The following is a 21695-nucleotide window of genomic DNA, read 5'->3' as shown; positions in this document are numbered from 1 at the left end:
TACAGGCAAAGCTTTTTCATACAGCGGTCAGGTTTGTGGACTATTTTACTGCCACTACATGTCACATTTCAGACGAGTGGAAAGAAAATGTTGGTTGTCCACGCTGCCTGCCCGGCAGGCTGACAACAATACCTTATCAGCCTTTTACGGCTGTAAATGTATCAAATGAAAATTAATTTTGAGACCAAAGCTACAGTTCAGCTCTCACCTTCAGCCTTCATTGCCTCTCTGAGGCCCCTCGTTGTGGGGGAAATGAAAGCAGTGATGCTGCTGGATCCTCCAAGACCTGCTGCCCGGAACAACACTGTGAACTGACAATGAAACAGATGAGCTGAAGGACGGTGTTGCTGAGCACAGTTCAGATTGCATATTAACACCTACCTGATAGGAACAGAGGTAGAAGTACGGACACAGTCTGGCCTTTAACAGACTGTAGAGAGATGACAGACTGACGGACCTGAGCAACAAACATGGACAAAGGAAGGAGTGTGGGAATAATGCCACTGAATACATGTACAGTATACAGAACACAGCAGTCAGTGTTCAGCAGTTTCACAGTACACACAGCATTCATTTGACTCTGGCTGCATCGAGTATTTTGAATTACAAAAAAGAAACCTCAACAAGGCAGCACCTGTTCCTGGAAGCTCCACTAAAACCTTTACTGGATACAGGCTGGCATTAAAACACCCGTTTCACTTTATAACTACACCTGACCTGTTTGTCACAGCTACAGTAAAGTTACATTCAAACTCACAGCTGAACACACGCACACGTCACCTGGTCCAGGAGACACAACAATGTCAGAAGTCTTTTTGCAGAGCATCACCATGGAGCTCCACCTAAAAATGCTACTTCATTGTGTGGCTGCTCTTACTTGGCCATGAAACACTTCACTGTACAAAGGTTCATTTAATGTGCAACCCTGCTGTGTGAGATTTAACCCCACCTGTGAAGCTGGATTCAGGAAAGAAGTGTTTAAACATGTTTAGCGCTAGTACAGAGCGTGATGTCACTGGGTCCGATGGTTAGCTGGTTGCTGCTAACAGACTGGGTTTGTGTTAGCTAACTGTGACAGAGCTGATAACTCGGCGGAAAAAAAGGTCCCTGATACTAAAACACAGTCTAAGGAGGTCGTAACTTCCTTCTCTCTCTGACAGATTCATTGGGGCTACTCAGCCTAACAATGACCTCTTTCATCTACATCTCTTCGGACCTCCAGTGTAAAGATCTCAAATCTTAGAATCAAGTTCAGTTTTTTTTAATGACTCATTTATCAATAGGACATATCAGTGAAACCACCTATCAGTCAGTTATACATAAAAATGGCTGTAATTCCTAAACAAACAATATTTTTATTAAAATCCGTCGAGTTAAAGCTGAAAGTCTGTGATTCAATCGCATCTTGATTCATTTAAAATCAGGACAGAGAGAAAAATGAAATCATTGCAGTAAAACCTTGTCACCCTATCAGCCTCACCATTCTGTCATGAGACTCTGCTGTATCGTTGCATCATGAGCCCAGGGGGCGCTCTTGCCAAAGAAGCTCCTTTCAGCGTTGATCCTAGGGAACAGAGACAGCCAGGGTATGGAGGGATGCTGCCAGTAGACCAGGCTTTGCTGGAAGGCACAACGTAGCTCTGAGCAGGACCTGGGATCCTATAGCAGGCACAGAGACAGGTCGGGCTGAGGAACAAGCTACTGAAGAAACCAAGACAAACTAAGAGCTGTCGGGTATCCATATCAGCATACTTTATTAATACCTAAGGAAATTATGTGGGTTACAGTTGCTCCAGTAAAGTAACAGTAACAGACGAGTAGGGCTGCCACGATTAGTCACTAGTCACGACTATTAAAATCGTCGACGACAAATTTAATAGTCGACGCGTCGTTTGAAGCTTTGTAAGATCCCAAAAGACGCAGGAATAAGTAGCAGGATTTAAGAGTGTAATAACGGACTGAAACAGAAGATGGCAGCACTGCATGTACAAGGATGCCAGCTGCCATTAAACCCTGAAGAAGAAGCTGTCCCAGAATTCATAGCGCGGCCCAGCTCAGTTTCCAACAATGGCGGCAGCTAGTTAGTTTTAATATTACTCTTATTATTCTTTCTGGGTCACAAAATAAACGTTTAACATATTTTCAGGCGAGAATGTAGCTGTGTAAACCTCAAATATCTGCTCAGTTTATCAAGACACCACATATTTTCAAAAGCGCTCCGACGTTTGTCGAAGACGTCTGTTACCCACTAGCTCGATAGCTAGCAGGGGGCAAGGCTAACTAGAGCCGTGAGAACACTGGACTCCCAGCAAATCGTTTTCAAACCCACCGCCGTCTTTCACTACTCAGGTTAAACATGATATATAAGTCACTCAGATAACTTAAAAATGTTATTGTTTGGCTTTTTTTTAGAATTTTATTTGTTCCTGAGTAAATCAGTTTGGCTGAGATTAAAGTTTTTACATCGCTGAATAAACGTCAAGCAGACAGCTGATTATCAGAAGTGTGAGATGCTCGAGGATTTACTCCAGTGTCCTGTTATATTTTAGATAGCAAGGAGCAGACGGCTGAGTTTATTAAACTCCACTGAAACAATCTGCAGATTTCATTAAAGTGTAATTAATCTTGTCTTTATTTTTAGTTAGCACATACGTAAACACTTAAAGCTGTAAGCTAATGATAGTTATATAAGAGCAGATGCTGCTGGTGCAATAAGCTGTACGTTTTACGTTCAATGGATGATGATCTGATTAGTCGACTAATTGCAAAAATAATCAGTGACTAGTCGACTATCAAAATAATCGTTTGTGGCAGCCCTACAGACGAGATTATTTAACGATACAGTATGTTACACATGTGTATTTAGTTCTATATTTCTGGAAATAATTTGTTCACTCTGGTGCTCTTAAACTGGTGCAGATTAATTGTCATCTGGTATTGACTAATAACAAATACACACATGCATTTTGTGTGATAAGCACAAGTATTAAAACCTAATGGTGAAATAACTAGTAGCTCAGTGTTCCAATATGCAGAAGAAGCAACTGCTATTGCAACTAGAGATTTGAAAGAGCCGCTGACCTGAGAGGAAAACCTGGACCCTCAATGATTACGAAGACTATGTGAAGTAGGGCTGGGCGATATGACCCAAAATTCATTTCTCGATATTCTTTAGCTGGGTGACGATATATATCTCGATATTTTTTTAAAGCCATAAAGTAAGAACAAAAAGAGAGTTCTTAGTCAAAGCTGTGTCCCAGATGTCACACAGGCACTTTCATTATCATACAGCACAGATGTACATGAAAAAATTACTCAGAAATAAATTATGAGCATTTATTAAATAATAATGCTCCATAAATAAAAGAAAACAATGTTGTTTTTGTGCATAACAAAAAGCTCACAATTGTGCAGTCAAAACGTGAACTAACAGACGCTGAGCATAATAACAAAGACCGTAGACTTCCGCTATGGTTCGCTGCTGAGCAGTCGCGTGGCAGAGCCGCTCCTAACTTTCAAGAAGTTCAATAATAATTTAATCGAATTTACATCAAATTCTAGCTTTACCGGAAGGGCCAAATTCAAAAAAAATATATACGATGCCTCCCAAAACTACGAAGCAACACTCAAAACAGCAAAAGCCTAACCTGGTTCAAGATCCGGAACAACAAGCAAGCGAGATCACGGAAGATGAGCTAACTACGGATGCTAATGCTAGCGAAGTTGTCTCGACATCCGTACTTCAGTTAATGCAAGTAGACTTTGGGAAAAGATTTGATATTGTGCTTGCCGAAATCAAAGCCGCAAGATGTGATATACAACTTCTGGCAAACCGTGTCGCACTGGCAGAGGACAGAATTGGAACAAACGAGGACGACATTGCTGCTGTTAAAGCTACGAATACTTTGGAAACGAAGTTGGAGACACTAACACGCAAGGTAGAAGAGCTGGAGAATGACAGCCGAAGAAATAATATTCGCTTGGTGGGTCTCCGTGAAGGAGAAGAGGGCACAGATATGTGTGAATTCCTAACTAAGTGGGTCCCAGAGGTGCTTGGGATTCAATCTTTCCCAGAACCCATAGTGATTGAGCGAGCCCACAGAATCGGGAGACCCCGGGATGTTTCAAAGTCAACAGTAAATCCAACACGGCCCCGCGAGGTGTTAATGAAGTTGTTAAACTCTGCTGATAAGGTTTGGGTTCTAAGAATCGCCAGGCAAAAGGGCAGCGTACTTTATGAGGGCAAGAGAGTCATGTTTTTTCCAGATTTCTCAGTGGAGCTCCGTAAACAACGAAGGTTGTTTGACCCGGTAAAAAAACCAGTTGTTAACACTTCGCATCCCGGACCTCCGTTTTGGCTTCATCTACCCAGCAAGGATGTTGATAACCTTTCAAGGGGATCGACATATTTTTGTTAATCCATCTGAGGCAAGTTCATATGTACAACAACTCAAGCCAAATGGACAAGAGAACGTTACGACCTGAAAGGCAAATGCTCACTTACTGGTAAAGCTTCTGTTGTCATGATTGTAATGTTGGATTTAAGGATAATTTCATTCCAGGCCATATAGTTAGTGAATAACAAATATACTTTGAGTATAGAAGTGTCATGGCCTGATTTAATTCTTTTTCGTTGTGGTGGCAATTTACTGTTATTATTTTATAATATCTGACCATCCATTCATAGTTAACTTTTCTATTTTATTAGTTTTATTATTAGAGAGCGGCTCTGTTTTCTTTTGTTTGTTTGCTTGTTTGTTTTTTTTCCAGAATTGACTATTTCTTACTTTCTGCATCTTTGGTACCCATGGTAACTAAATCCTGGTATAATAGCATTGTCATATCAGATCACTCCACCGTTTCGTTTCAACTAAATTTACCTAACTTACCATTATTTACCACTAGATGGCGACTGCAATCTTTCTGGTTAAAGGATCCAGAATTTTTAGAATACATTGGAAAGCAAATAGATTATTATTTTGCTTATAACACTACTCAAGCTACGGCGACTATAAAATGGGAGGCCTTTAAAGCTTTCCTGAGAGGGCAAATGATCAGTTTTACAAGCTTTAAACATAAAGCATCCGGGATGGAACTGGTTCATTTGGAGAAAAAGATAAAAGATATTGAGGAAGAGATATTTATATCCAAATCTAATGCTCGAATTGTAGAGTTAAATAAACTCAGAGCTAAATTTAATATTTTGTCATTAAATAAAGCTACTAAAAGTTTACTAAGACTGAAACAGTCACAGTATGAACAGGGTGAAAAAGCAAGTAAAATACTGGCTTGGCGTATTAAACAGACTCAGGCTGAAAGAACAATAAACTCTATAACTACAGATGAAGGACAGATCACAGCTGATCCTAAACATATAATGACTCTTTTTGTACTTTTTATAAACAGCTATACAAAACTGAGCATTTAAAGTCATTTTCATCAAAACAAAAAATCTTTTTGGATCAACTGCATTTTCCTAGACTACCAGAAAACAATATGGATGAACTAGAGCTTAATATAACAGTAGAAGAAATTACTAATGCTATAAGGAACATGAAAGGGGGCAAAACTCCTGCACCTGACACAATACCAATAGAAATATTTAAAATATTTAAAGATAAATTAATCCAGCCTTTATTGGATATGCAACACATTATAGTTCTTATAGACCAATCTCACTGTTGAATTATGATTACAAGATACTTTGCAAACTATTAGCTATAAGACTAGAGACACTCTTGCCTAAGATGATTCATTCAGACCAGAATGGCTTTATCCAGGGGAGGCAGGGGTTTCACAATATGCGGAGGGTCATGAATTAGAGCAGGGCGATATGGCCAAAAATATTTATCACGATAAATATTTGAAAATTTGCGATAGCGATATAACTGACGATATAATTGATGCGAGACAAAATACAACTCCACAACATTACTAGCGCAAAAAGACAACGTTCCATTTATTTTCTTTTTTTTTTTTTTTTTTTTGCCTGTCCCGTTTGGCTCTTTTGCCATCAGAATTGTTGTCTAAAGGCAAAGAAAGATGCCCAACGGATTTACTTTACCAAATTGACCATCCCAGCCTTGCCGTAATGGTCCATTTGATTCACCTTTTATTGTTTATTTTATTTTCACTTACTGAATACGGGACAGACTTGACTGGGGGAAAGAAGGGGAGAAAGAAAGAGGGAAAGAGAAACAGCTGAGAAGAGGGACGGGGGAGAAGGGCAAAAGACAAAAACCAACAGAATGAGCAGAAAAAAAAAAGAAAGAAAAAAATGCATATATCAATCACCTGGATCACCTGCTGAGAAAGAAAAAAGAAAACAAGCAGAAGAGAACAAGAGTAATAGAATCAACAACATCACAATGATATATGGGAATATGACAGTAAATACTAAATATTAAACATTATTGTGCAGCACATAAGATCAACATAACACAGTGTGCTTTGAGGTAGAAGCCAAAAAGGGTGTAGTTTGTGGGTGTGATCACCCGTGTGTACACCTGTGAGCATGGACGCGCTTGTTTTTTCAAAAGGTTCCTTCATGTAATGATCTGCTAGAGGGTGTGGGGGGGCCGCAGCCCCATCCTCCAGGGCATGAAGCAGGTATGGAGGAGATCAAAACTCCAGACATCCAGAGGCCCCCAGAACACAAGAGACCAAGGAAGACCAACAGAGGGGCAGCCGCGCCACTGTCCCAGTAAGAGCTGAGGAGAGTCCCAGATGAGGGCTCACTCAGCAGCCGCGGAGCAGAAGCCAGGGGGGGTTGTAGTGACGCGCCCGTGAGCTCCGCCGGCAGCCAGCCGTGCCTGAGTGACCGAGCCCCAGGCCGAGAGGCTGGGGGCACCCCACCTCCGAAGTGGCCCGAGTGAGCCCCAGGCTCCAGGCCCCGATAAGCGGCCGCCAAGGAGTGAGCCGGTGTGTACCTGGACGCCCATCCCCAGACACAAAGAACCACCAACGCACCGATGTCTGAAGGAGTCCGCCACTGGCAGGGGAAGTGGTGGTAGGGGGAGATAGGCCTCCAAACCTTGGAGGGCCTAAGATGTCCCCAGAGAGGTGGCGCCTGACACCCAACCTGACATATAGACACAGAAATACAGGCACACACATATACAAACATCCATTCCCACCCTCATGCTCTCATATGCACTTACTCCACACTCAACCAACGTGGAGACAGACATAAAGAGACGCTGTACACACAATCACACTCCCCAAGCATACTCTACAAACCGGGTCTAGGTACCCTTGCCCCTGGAGGGGGGAACCGCACCCAGACCCAGGTGGTGTTACCCTTTTCCCTGCGGTGGGGGGAGGCAGACCGCCCCGACTCCGCAGCAGCAGGGAGGCCCCACACTCCAGACCGCAGTCGGACGGCCAACTCCTCCTCCTAGCCCCCCCGCTCCAGCAGGTCGCAGAGAATGGGGGTGAGAGAAGACTCCAAACCTCCCTCCACCCGCTCATTGTAGTGTTGATGCATGTGTGTTCTAAGGTGCATTTAAAACCCAGGAGGGCATGGAGCTACCTGCCAGAGAGCAGCAGGTAAGCGCATGGTCCCTCCTGCTAGCCCTCAATGTCTACGTGTGTTTAACATTGAGAGGTGGGCAACGACGCCAGGGGTGGGGTGTACACCCTGATGGTACTTTGGATTCCGTGTATCGTGCCCACCCCCAAGATCCTATATGTATGTGTAATGAGAGTGTGAGTAATGTGAATGTCTAAGTTGTGGGATAAAATTGAGGCAGAGGCAGCCAGAAGGGGACAGGGGGGGTGGTAGCCTCCTCTGCACCCTGGTGACATACCCCTACTCCAAGGTCCTGCATGTGTGGGTGGTTGTGGTGGAGCGGGAAGAGGGAGGCAGCTGGAGATGGGGAGGGAAGGAAGGGAGGGGCAAGTGACCCCTCCCTGGGGCCAGCTCCCCCGCTGACCCCAGTAGGCACCCCCATACTCCGCGACCCGCCAGGGAAAGGGGGCCCAGGCCCATCCAGACCGGGGCCCAGCGCAGCAGCGCCTCCCGGCCCCACAGAGCCCGGGACAGTCCACCCAACCCCACCACAGAGAAAACTGCACCCACCCCACCATCCACTCATCTTCCAGACTACATAAGACAATAAACACCCAGGCTGAGATCTTCCTCCACCTCTCCTGTGTCTCCCCCTCCTGCAGAGAGAGCCCCTGAGGAGAGGAAAGCTCCTGCGAGATGTGACAATCTTCCCCACCAGTTGAAGAGCCCCCCAGGTGGCTCGATGCACCGGCGGCACCCTGCTCCAGGGCTGGGCCCCCATGCACCCACCCGCCCACAACCCCGGCAACACACCAACCAGGACCCAAGCCCCCGAGGCCCGGCCCGGGCCCCAGCCCAGAGACGGAGCGCCCCCAGAACCTCACGCCCATCCCGGACCCACCCAGGGGCAGCCAGGCTACCAGGTCAGTAACCCACGTCCGTCAGCACAGACCCTCCCCTAGCCCCGCTGCACGCAGCCGCGAGGAAACAGTCACCTGAGAGCCAACAGAGCCCCTAACCGGACATGACCGCTACCCCGGGTTGAGCCCTCCAAGGAAGATGCCTCCGGGGAACCCCCCGACGCCCTAAGCCTGTCCCTACCCCCACACCAATCACAACAGTGAAGGCGGGACCAAACTATGACCCCCCACCCCCACTAGGTGATGGAGCTGATCAAAGGAGCCCAGAGCAATTGATCTGATGTGGTGGCAGAGGCTGTATCAAGACTAATGTAATCTAATAGATAATTTCTATATTGGTTAGAATTAAGATTATTTTTATTTTTCCAGTTCATGAGGACTGTTTTCTTGGCTATGCATAGGGCAGTGAAAACCATATGGGCGATATTCTTTTCTGAAGTGACATTATCTAAGCTGCCCAACAAACACACTAAGGGGGAAGTTGGAATGTTACATTTCAGACACTTCGATAAGTCTTCACATATCTCGTGCCAAAACTTCTGAACTGGTGGACAGAACCAAAGAGCGTGGATATAATTGTCCGGTGAATTGGTTTGGCAGTGTGAGCAGTTGTTGGTAGACGTAAAGCCCATCTTTGGTACCCATGGTAACTAAATCCTGGTATAATAGCATTGTCATATCAGATCACTCCACCGTTTCGTTTCAACTAAATTTACCTAACTTACCATTATTTACCACTAGATGGCGACTGCAATCTTTCTGGTTAAAGGATCCAGAATTTTTAGAATACATTGGAAAGCAAATAGATTATTATTTTGCTTATAACACTACTCAAGCTACGGCGACTATAAAATGGGAGGCCTTTAAAGCTTTCCTGAGAGGGCAAATGATCAGTTTTACAAGCTTTAAACATAAAGCATCCGGGATGGAACTGGTTCATTTGGAGAAAAAGATAAAAGATATTGAGGAAGAGATATTTATATCCAAATCTAATGCTCGAATTGTAGAGTTAAATAAACTCAGAGCTAAATTTAATATTTTGTCATTAAATAAAGCTACTAAAAGTTTACTAAGACTGAAACAGTCACAGTATGAACAGGGTGAAAAAGCAAGTAAAATACTGGCTTGGCGTATTAAACAGACTCAGGCTGAAAGAACAATAAACTCTATAACTACAGATGAAGGACAGATCACAGCTGATCCTAAACATATAATGACTCTTTTTGTACTTTTTATAAACAGCTATACAAAACTGAGCATTTAAAGTCATTTTCATCAAAACAAAAAATCTTTTTGGATCAACTGCATTTTCCTAGACTACCAGAAAACAATATGGATGAACTAGAGCTTAATATAACAGTAGAAGAAATTACTAATGCTATAAGGAACATGAAAGGGGGCAAAACTCCTGCACCTGACACAATACCAATAGAAATATTTAAAATATTTAAAGATAAATTAATCCAGCCTTTATTGGATATGCAACACATTATAGTTCTTATAGACCAATCTCACTGTTGAATTATGATTACAAGATACTTTGCAAACTATTAGCTATAAGACTAGAGACACTCTTGCCTAAGATGATTCATTCAGACCAGAATGGCTTTATCCAGGGGAGGCAGGGGTTTCACAATATGCGGAGGGTCATGAATTAGAGCAGGGCGATATGGCCAAAAATATTTATCACGATAAATATTTGAAAATTTGCGATAGCGATATAACTGACGATATAATTGATGCGAGACAAAATACAACTCCACAACATTACTAGCGCAAAAAGACAACGTTCCATTTATTTTCACTTAAACAAGAAGCTGGTTTTTATGTACATTAAAGCTTTATAAAAATTTAACAGTGCAAATGCAAATTCCTTGCTGAAAGTTTAACCAAAAGGCATTCCCAGTAGAAATGGGCTGACATATCCTGAGCATAACCATGTATAATATCCACTGAAGTTAAAAAGAGGTGCTTTGCAACATTAAACTGCAGTGTGCAGTACATATTTTTCGGACCATAAGGTGCACAGGATTATAAGGCACATTAAGCGAAACAAAGCAGTCAGATAAATCAAACTTTATTAAACTCATTCTTCTTGCTTCCTCCACTTCTGTACCATTGATTCATTAATGTTGAATTCTCTGGCAGCTGCTCTATTCCCATGTTGTTGCAGTATATTAATGACTAACCTCGTATTGTGGATGGATTATCTCAGTTGTTCTCCTGACTGAAGTTTGGTCCATTTACAGCATCCTGCCATGCGATTGCATTTGTCTCTAACCATGAGGAACCTTCACGTTAACTTTTATAAGTGGAAAAGTGTTAGTGTTCGTCCTCCAGCTTCACTGTTTATGTTATGCTAACATAGCTGTGTCACTAGCGATCACGTAGCACATCATTATATACCAGCTAGCCCAACTTCAGTAACCCTACAAACGTCACTGCTGTTTAGTTTCCTGTCTTCATTTATGTTGGAAGTGATAGCAGAGCTGTACGTTTGATTTTTTTCAGAAATCTCTCAGTCAGAACATGCAATATCATGCTTAGGTAACTAGCGAAACTAGCGAGCTAACTTCCGCTAGCTTCCTGCTAACTTCTAACTCCGTTAAATGTAATACATTTTGTTTTCATGGATGCCTGGAAGTTAAACTTTATAGTTACACCTGGTAAAGCAGCAATGCTAATCGTTTTATTAAAGATGAAAGAATTTAGACAGTTTTTAACTCTCAGTGATGCTGCAGTGTTCGTTTGACCTGAAGAATACGGAGTTTAGGACCCAGATTACTCCCAGATTTAAGAGCATCTTAGTCCGGCAAATACGACAATAACGACGGCCGCTTGCATGTTCTGCAAAAAAAATGTGCTTTGTCGTGTATCTGACGGACAAACACCAAACCAGTTCCACATCACTGAAGTTGCACCATTTTTACAAACCAATTCTGGTTCATCTGTTTCACTCAACAATCGGCCATGTGCGTATGAAAACAAAGGCACTGCACATGCGCGTTTTACTCATATTCTATCGCGATATTTCATTTTCCTATCGTTGCCTAACATTATACCGGTATTACCGTGAACGGTATAATACGGCCCAGCCCTATCATGAATATCATTTATGACAAAAAAAAAGAGACAATGCGTTAATCTCAATGGATGTGGAAAAACCCTTCGACAGGATCGAATGGCCGTTCTTAGTTTGGTATTGGAAACAGATTTTTTAAATGGATTCAATTGATATACTCCAACCCTCAAGCAGAGATTTTAATTAATGGTCTTTTTTCCGCACCATTCAGATTATATCGTGGAACTAGACAAGGGTGCCCCTTGTCACCTCTCTTGTTCACCTTGGCAATTGAGCCTCTTGCGATGGCAATTCAGAATCATAAAAACATATCAGGAATTAAAGTAGGCAATGTTGACCACCGTATTGCCCTATATCAGGGCTCTAGACTAACTTTTTGCCATGGGCGTACCGGTACGCCTAACTTTAAAAAGTTAGGCGCACACAAATTTTATAATAATTGATATAATATAATGTGTTTTTCTGGATACACTGTGCTTTTTCAGCATTCAAAGATTGATGACACCGTGTCAGAGCACTGGGTATGAATTTCAGGAGGATCAGGCCTTAACAGAAAAGTTAGCAATAGTTCTTTTCCTATTACAGCTACATCCACTTCTGTCGTGCCTAGGCTGCTCACTAGGGCTGGGTATCATCACTGATTTCTATAATCCATTCGATTCCGGTTTTCAAAGTCCCGATTCGATTCAACTTAGCCTCAGACAGTCAGAAATATTATAATTCTGATCATTTATCAGTACTGACTTCATCAGAATTGTGAACATCACAGCAGATGCCTTTGTGTGAAAGTAACTGAGAATAAAACACAGAAAAACATGAAGGAGATTTTCCTGGTCTGGCTTTTTATAGCAGATAACCTTAAAAATATTCTACAATGTTCTGCATATAAAGTTTAATTTCTTCAGTATTGAACAACAGAAAAAATAGGCTTTCTTGTCCGAGGTCATTTAAGTGAAAAAAAGAAAAAGAAAAGAAAAAGACAGCAGCCACAGCGCTGTAAACAACGGTAGACTGGTGGGTAATAAGCGAATGAATAATACAGAAAACAGAGATTGGAGACGGGAAACTGTTCTTGAAGTACAGAGAGAGAGAGAGAGAGAGAGCTAGCTGTGCATGGAGTGTGATTTTAATAGTCGTGGAAGCAAAACAGCAAAATTCATGACGACATTGATCAAATGTGAAGCGCAGTTTGCTGCTTCTTTTGCTGCTGGCTTGGTGAATTTTGGTTGGAGAGAGACAAAACCTGCAGCTCAGAATCAGCGCAAAAAGACGTAAACACAGCGCGGACCGGACGCATCAGGATCGCTAAGCTCCAACAGCGTGTCCGTCTGAGGGCCGTCGGGTGAGAAAGCCGAGAAAGACAAAGCTGATTCTGATGCGTCGGGTCTGTGTTTACGTCTTTGTGTGGAATCCGTGTACCTGCTCTCATTTGCTGTTTGGTTGTTGTTGAAATGGTTTTGTGAGCTTTAATCTGAGAATCTGGCGTTTCTGGCAAAACACAGATTCAGGATTTAATGAATTGATATCGCTTTATTCAAGCTACTCACCTCCCACTTCCACCTGCACTTTCAACTGGACCACAGCCAATCAGAGAGGTCCCGCCCCTTACTATCTCTGATTGGTTTAGTCCACGATAGGGGCATAATGTGTGTCTGTTGTTGACCACAGGGAAGGTTGCAGATTTTTTTTTTTTTTTTTTTTGCTACCCGAACAGTTGGTCGCAAAGGTGCAACCAAATTCTTTTTTTTAGTCGCACCACTGAAAAATTTGGTCGCATTTGCGACCAAATTGGTCGCACTCTAGAGCCCTGTATATGCAGATGATGTGATCCTGTTCTGCACTAATTTAAACAAATCAATACCATCCATATTAAGTCTCATTAATACATTTAGTACATTTTCGGGTTATAAAATAAATTCTGATAATCCGAAATATTATTTTTGAATAAAAATGAACGACAAAATCCTCCAATCAACACTCCCTTTCTGCTATCTCAAATTCAAATTCAAATTCAAATTTTATTTGTCACATACACAGTCATACGCAGTACGATATGCAGTGAAATGTTTAGAAAACTGCCCGTGACCTAAAGAAAAAAAAAAAGAAAAGGCTATGAATAAGATAGGAAATAAATATGAAAATTAAAAAGGGTAAATTTAACTAAGAAGGGATAAAATAAAATATAAAAATTAAAGTTAAAAATGAAATAACTGTACAACACAAATTAGAATGAAGGGTAAATTTAACTGGGAAAGAATAAGATAAAATATATAAATTAAAGTTGAAAATAAAATAACTGTACAACAAAATACACAATACACAGTATAGAAATATATAAGAATGTATGAAGAAATATAAATATATATATACACAATAACAGCAGCTGTACAAGTGAACATGGGTTTACTTATCTGGGTGTGAAATTAACTCACTCAATTGAAAATATTCTGGCATCCAATTATAATTCCTTAACAACGTCAGTTACTGCACTTCTAAACAGATGGATGTAACTACCTATATCTTTAATTGGTTGTATTAATATACTAAAAATGTCAATTTTGCCAAAATATCTTTACCTTTTTCAATCAGTATCTCTCTCTCCACCAAACTCTTTCTTCTTAGATTTGCAAAAACTATTCCGAAACTTTATTTGGAACAACAGAAGACCAAGACTCAGAGTCTCATTACTATACCTTCCTTATGAAAGAGGGGGTTTACAACTTCCAAATTTAAAGTGGTACTTCTGGGCTGCTCAAATCAGAGCGGCAATGTTTTATTTTGTTAATGAGCAGACTCCAGTGTGGGTTTCTATGGAGTCCACAGAAATCAAAATTCCCCCGAACTTATATCTTTACTCAGCCGACAGGAAGACACTAAATAAGCAAACTAAGAACCCCTTTTTAAAAAACACTATAATGATCTGGTTTGAAATGCATAACTACTTGGGAGAAATGATACAGCTGTCTAGGTTTACTCCGATATTTGGAAATAACAGCTTTCCTCCTGGTAGGGCGGATGCAGGTTTTAAATTTGGTTCGATCAATGTATAAGAAAAGTGTCTGATATATTTAGGAATAATACTCTTATGTATTTTGAACAACTTATAAGTACTTTTTCTATTCCTGTCAAACATTTTTTTTAATTTCTTCAATTAAGAAATTTTATCTTAACCACACAAGGTGACAGCTTAGAAATCCCCACCTACTCCTCTCTAGAGAACACAGTTATAAAGCATCTAAATGGGAGAGGCTGAGTTTCTGCATTGTACAAATTATTTATGGGCAATTCCAAAGAATCAACACAGTCTATTTTAGAGGCTTGGAGGAATGATTTGCAAATGGATATATCTGATGATGAGTGGTATAAATCATGCTCCTTGGCCCAGAGTCAGACAATTAATGTGCAATCTGAACTATTTCAATATACCGTATTTTCACGACCATAAGGCGCACTTAAAAGTCTTAGATTTTCTTCAAAAAGTACGGCGCGCCCTATAGCGCAGTGCGCCCTGTGTGTTGTAAGGAGGACGTAGTAGAGAACACCATGAGAACGCTAAAGGGTGAAGTGTGGGCGTTGATCGTATATACCGGACAATCGCACATACCTGTCTAAAAGGACAGGTATGTGCATTATGTGGAACATTGTTGTTTTAACAACCCTGAAAATGGCAAAGAGACACGCTTATGAAGCACAGTTTAAACTGAAGGCCATCAGCTATGCGGAGGAACATGGAAATCGAGCAGCGGCGTGAGAATTTAAGATTAACGAATCGATGGTTCGCAAATGGAGGAAGCTAGAAAACAAGCTCCGGCAGGTCAAGAAAACGCAGCTGAGTTTCCGCGGACATAAGGCGAGGTGGCCCGAGTTGGAGGAAAGACTCGAGCGGTGGATCATCGAGCAAAGAACGAGTGGGAGAAGCGTTTCGACGGTCACCATTCGGCTAAAAGCAGTTTCGCTAGCAGAAGAAATGAAAATTGAACATTTCCAAGGAGGTCCGTCTTGGTGCTTTCGTTTCATGAAACGGTGCCATTTTTCCATCCGGACCAGGACTACGGTAGCGCAGCAACTTCCAGCGGATTATAAGGAAAAGCTGGCCATCTTCCGCTCCTACTGCAGCAAACACATCGGCGACAAAAACATCCAGCCCAACCACATCACAAACATGGACGAGGTCCCGCTCACTTTTGACATCCCGGTGAGTCACACTGTGGAGAAGAAGGGGACCAGCACGGTAGCGATACGCACAACGGGGCACGAAAAGTCTTCTTTTACTGTTGTGCTTGGCTGCCATGCTAATGGACAGAAACTGCCGCCTATGGTGATTTTTAAGCGAAAGACTTTGCCTAAAGAGAAGTTTCCAGCAGGAATCATCATTAAGGCAAATGAAAAGGGCTGGATGGATGAGGAAATGATGAAAGAGTGGCTGAGGGAGGTGTATGTAAGGAGACCAGGTGGTTTTTTCCACGCATCACCATCGCTCTTAATCTGTGACTCTATGTGTGTCCATCTCACAGCCGATGTGAAAAAACTAATGAAACAAATGAACTGTGAGCTTGCTGTCATTCCGGGAGGCCTGACAAAGGAACTCCAGCCGCTGGACATCGGTGTGAACCGCCCGTTCAAAGTAAGGCTGCGAGCGGCCTGGGAGCGATGGATGACCGATGGGGACCACAGTTTCACCAAGAGTGGAAGGCAGCGCCGGGCGAGTTACGCCACAATTTGCCAATGGATTGTAGATGCTTGGGCTAACGTGTCTGCTGGCACTGTTGTTCGAGCTTTCGCAAAAGCCGGCATCATTTCCGAGGAGCCGCACGGCACGGAAAGTGACTCTGACAGTGAAGAAAGTGAACCTGGCATGTTTGATGGAGATTTAGCACAGCTGTTCAATTCAGACACAGAGGATGAGGACTTCGATGGGTTTGATTGATGATAAAAATGTGAGTACCAAACTCAGTTTTGCTCCTGCTTTATTTTTAAATATGCACACTTGTATGCTTGTGTGTTGTTGATGATGACGATTACTGGTAATAAAAATGTGAGTAAGGTACCGAACTCAGGTTTGCTCCCGCTTTATTTTTAAATACGCATACGGTACTTGTATGCGCCCTATGGTCCAGTGCGCCTTATGTGTGTGTTAAATACAGTAATGGCACACATAACTGAGACTGCGCCTTTTAGTACAGTGCGTCTTATGGTCGTGAAAATACGGTAAATGTTTAACAAGACTCCGTCAAAAATGCATCATTTTAACTCAAACATCCCAGATACCTGTATTAAGTGTGGAGTGGACAGGGGCACTTTATTTCACTGTATATGGGAGTGTCCACATGTGAAAATCTTTTGGGAAAAGGTAATAAATCTGTTGAGTCAAATTATTGGTGATGTGATTCCACTTCATCCTAAAATATGTATTTTAAATATATACCCAAATAATTTTGTACCTGCTGCAAACAATAGAGCTCTGTTAACGATTGGACTTTTGGAAGCCAAGCGCTGTATTGCTATGTGCTGGAAAAATCAAAAAATATTTGGACTATCTCAGTGGCTTAATGGACTGACATCTATACTATCTATGGAGAAAATAACTTATGCATTAAGAAATAAACTGGACAAGTTTGAGCTATATAGTCAAAATTCTACAACTTTCTGGAGAACTGCAGCGTGCACACTGTGGACTTAACGGCCTGAAGTGCTAACTTGATTTGTATATCTGTCCTTCCCTTTTGTTATGCTTTGCTTTGTTTTTGTTTCTATTACTATGTTGTTTCTGTTGTTGTTGTGGTTTTGTTTTTATTTATGTATTTTTTTTTTTTTACTTTTTTTTTTTTTTAATGCTCGCGGTGCACCATGTAAAACCGGTTAAAACCAATAAATAAATGTTAAAAAAAAAATAACAAAGACAGATTTCACAGCTGCTCTGTTCCCAAGTTTACTGCGCGACTGACAACCTGGAGTCTGAAATCCGCTTCATAACCACGTCTCTTAACAGGTGCCATTTGTGGTCCTTATACGCACACAATCCGGTAGTATTGCATTGAAGCACAGTACGTATCACTCCGTAATGCTCCGACAATCCATCAAGCGGTGCAGCTTCGTAGCTACCAAAGTCGTACTAAAACATTTTTGACAGATTGCTGAGCGCCGTGTACATAAAATCGGTTCACGGTCAGTAAGCACAACCAGAATTCATACATAAGGTGCACTGTCGATTTTTGAGAAAAAGAAAGGACTCTAGGCCGTGCAGCCCCCGTGCGATGTGAATGCAACATTACAGACAATCCCCACTGTGGTCATCAATGTAACCAACCAACTGATCTACCCCACAACAGCAGTGATCAGTGAGTTTTTTGGCAACAAAATGAGCACCCACAAGGAGCAGTACCCTCCATGGAGAAGGAAACTAGAGGCCAAAGTCAAGGCAGCATAGAGGGACGTATCGGAGCTGCAGAAAGGTGTGATAAAGGAAGGGATGTCTAAGAAGTACAGCAAGCTGGTCATACCTGATCATCAAAGACTCACAGCCTTGGCTAGCAGCTTGAAGAGGTACACCAGAGAGATCGAAGCCATGAAAATCAAATCATCTGAGGTGTGAGGTGCTGGAGATGGAGCAATATCGGAAGAGCAAACCCTCATCCCTGAACGATTACCGGCCAGTTGCACTGACCTCGGTAGTAATGAAGATGTTTGAGAGGCTGCTGAAGAACATCATCTCCTCCTCCATCCCAGACACCACAGATCCGCTGCAGTTCGCCTACAGATCCAACAGATCCACAGAGGATGCCATCGCCCACGTCCTACACACCACTCTCAGCCACGTGGACAAGAAACAGGGTAACTATGTGAGAATGCTGTTTGTTGATTACAGTTCAGCGTTTAACACAATAGTGCCCTGCAGACTGTTCACAAAGCTGAGGGATCTGGGACTTAACAGCCATCTGTGTGAGTGGGTGTTGGACTTCCTCACTGGCAGAACTCAGGTGGTGAGGGTGGGCAGGTGCTTCTCCAACAGCATCACCATCAACACAGGAGCACCTCAGGGATGTGTCCTCTCGCCACTGCTCTACTCCCTCTACACTTCAGACTGTGTGGCCACCCATGGCTCCAACACCATTGTGAAGTTTGCTGACGACACAGTGGTGTTGGGTGCCATCTCCAACAACGATGAGGCGGCCTACATGGATGAAGTGAAGAATCTGGCATCGTGGTGCCAGGACAACCACCTCCAGCTGAACGTCAGCAAGACCAAGGAGCTGGTGGTGGACTTCAGAAGGGGTCAGCACAGAGACTACAAGCCCATCATCATCAATGGAGCTCCAGTGGAGAGGGTGCAGTGCTTCAAGTATCTTGGTGTCCACATCTCCTCAGACCTGACATGGGCTGCCCACATTCAGGTCCAGACCAAAAAGGCTAGGCAGCGCCTGTATCACCTACGACAACTGAGGAAGTTCAGGGTCTCTCCAAAGATCCTCAGGATTTTCTATACAGGCGCTGTGGAGAGCATCCTCACACAGAACATGACATCGTGGTTCGGGAACAGCTGTGTGAAGGACCAAAAAGCTCTCCAGAGAGTGATCCGTACAGCAGAACGCTGCTGCAGGATTGCTCTCTCCCCGCTTCAGGACACCTACACCAGGAGATGCCGGACTAGAGCAGCGCAGATACTGAAGGACCCGTCCCATCCTGGCAACAAACTGTTCCAACTTCTGCAATCTGGTAGAAGGTTCCGCATCTTCCGGGCAAGGACAGAGAGACTCAAGAGGAGCTTCTATCCCCAAGCCATCCGTGCCCTAAACACACACACCCGCCCTCTCACATCATCTATAATTGACTGAGTCAGGACTCTTCCAGACACTAAACCAAGGCACAATGTACATTTCAATTCCTTTAATTTTAAATATGTTTATATTGTCTATCCTGTAAAATAGTCAGATGTCTATTCATATTAATGTACAGAATTCACCTGCTTGCTGCTACTACTGCACATTCACCCAGTGTATATACTATATGTCTGTATATATATATATATATATATATATATAATGTTCTTCCTCTACACCCCCCCCCCCCCCCCCCCCAATTTTTGCACATGTCGAGGAGCGTGTCAGGCTACATTTCACTGTGTGTTATACTTGTATAACTATGCATGTGACAAATAAAGAACCTTGAACCTTGAGTATACAGCAGAAGGACACAACCCATGACAGCAATGCTCAGTGTTAAGTGGATCTAAGAGCGGACCACAGCAGCCTCTCTGAACGGGATCCATTAAGCATCACAGCGGCAGACATCCATGAAAGAGTCTCAAGCATGAAGCGTTGGGCAGCACCAGGCCCTGACATCATCCACGCCTACTGGCTAAAGAGCTCATATATACAAAATCCCTACTAATGACAGCAGGGACCTGCAATTTTCATTATTATTATAAATAATAATTATTAAGACGCAAATCTTTGTTTTAGACTGAGACTCAGAATCATCAAACTGATCCAGGTTTACATGGAAACTGTGACATGGATCATCTCTGTTATTCTGTGATATCATTTTTTAATTTGGTTACAGAAAAAATAATCTGGCTGAATAAAAAACAAGATTTTAGGTTTAAACATCTGAAGTAGGTCTAAAATCGAAAAGTCGTGACATGGTGAGGGCTCAACAAGTGCTGAAAAAATATTTATTTGGAGGGCTGTAACTGGTGTCACTGGTGTCTCAACATATGTGACTATTGTGTGCCTGTCCATCTTCCACATGTATGCAATGAGCCTACCTGTGGACTGTGTGGCAGGGAACTGAACTGTGCCCTGCAGTGCTGGCTGAGCCCCTGAGCTTCTTCCTGAGCCTTGAGCTGCTCTGCCCATGAAAGGGAGACCAGAGAGGTCAGGAGGAGACGAGTCTTCAGGCTCCAGTCTGCTGGATACTGGGTGCACACAGGAGCTGCAGTGGGAGCACTGGCTTGGGGGCTCTAGAAGGACAGAGGGGAATCCTTTGAATACACGGTTATACACTGCACAACAGAAAACCTGGGAAAAAGTGACAATTCTCACAGATATGTCAGTCAGCATTTAAAAAAATACAGAAAAAATCCCCACCTTTAGCAGGGGGCTTTTAATATGCTCCGGTTCTTCTTCCAACAACACATCACTGTCAGACAGAGATCCAGATTTCTGCAGCAGGACACAGACAGGAAAGGTAAGAGGGGGTCATATAGTGTCTCCCTTCATGTTTACATCTATACCACATAAACACAGGAGCTTTCTGATGATACGGGCGGTGCAAAGGACCGAGACCAACCTGGCTGGAAGCTTGTCGGTACTCCTGTTTTTGTGCCTCATCGAGCCTGAAACTGAGAGCCAGATCTAGCGCGCCTTCTCTCTTCGATGATTCTTCATCTCTCTCATTGTTTGTGATCCCGGAGCTTTCAGAGTTTTCGGGGTTACAGCTGGCGTCGCTGAAAGTCAGACGTTTCTTCTTAGGACTGTAAGTGTTTTCTATTTTTGCGAACGGGTTCCTGCGTTTTATTCCAACCCCGGAATGGTTCTGGGCACCGGAGAGCGGTTCCGGGGAGAAAGTCCGCACGCACGTCGGAGATGAGCCGCTTTGTTCGGGGCGGTCTGTGGACCCGGCACCGGTGTCGCTTCGGGCTCTTTTGCACCTCATTCGCAAAATTTCCGCTGGTCGCTTGAAGCTGGGTGAGTATCCAAAGTGTTCCGACATCCTGTGGAGATGCAGTTTGCCCCAAACAATCCGCTTTTAGCGCTGTTTCCTTTAGAAAGCGCAGGACCCGCGGCTGTTTTTGTTTTGCGCTTTCTGCGCTGTAAAAATTTGGCGCGCAGCGTGCTGACGTAAAGAGTCCCCGCGTGTTGATGGCTGTGAAAAGGAGCTAAACGGACGTCATTTTCTTACGTTTGTTTTTGTGACGCGCGTTAAAAATAAATACACAATAATCTACAGTGTTAAATACAATTATTGTATCTGTTGGAGCCTTTACTCATCGGGAACTTTGGACATTATGGTACGTCAGGATGTGACGTCGCGTCGGGTTTTACTACATTTGAATTGTATGATTTAAATTAATAATTAAATAATAATCAGAGACGTATACACAAGCAGATGTTGGAACAGTTTAAAAACTTGAGGGTTTGTGGAAAGACCTTTTCAGAAAAACACAAGCCAAAGCCTTGACTTC

At 42.9% G+C, this 21695-nt stretch overlaps 1 protein-coding gene across 1 annotated transcript in view; it reads right to left on the bottom strand.

Annotated features, from left to right (window-relative positions):
* The window catches only part of LOC120723394 (protein downstream neighbor of son homolog), a 28835-nt gene extending 7429 nt beyond the window's left edge, over positions 1-21406 (bottom strand). Inside the window, exons 1-6 of the mRNA XM_040014827.1 lie at positions 20801-21406; positions 20599-20673; positions 20277-20471; positions 1481-1659; positions 382-457; positions 209-311 (exon numbers count right to left, since the gene is read on the bottom strand). Coding sequence (XP_039870761.1) covers positions 209-311; positions 382-457; positions 1481-1659; positions 20277-20471; positions 20599-20673; positions 20801-21223 — 1051 coding nt within the window. The 5' untranslated portion in view covers positions 21224-21406. The remainder of the gene's footprint in view (positions 1-208; positions 312-381; positions 458-1480; positions 1660-20276; positions 20472-20598; positions 20674-20800) is intronic.
* Positions 21407-21695: the final 289 nt, after the last annotated feature.

This window comes from Simochromis diagramma, unplaced genomic scaffold, assembly GCF_900408965.1.
Source record: "Simochromis diagramma unplaced genomic scaffold, fSimDia1.1 OVJJ01000165.1, whole genome shotgun sequence".
Classification (NCBI taxonomy): Eukaryota; Metazoa; Chordata; class Actinopteri; order Cichliformes; family Cichlidae; genus Simochromis; species Simochromis diagramma.
Note: the sequence above shows the minus strand (reverse complement) of the source record. Positions and strands in the feature narration are given on the sequence as shown.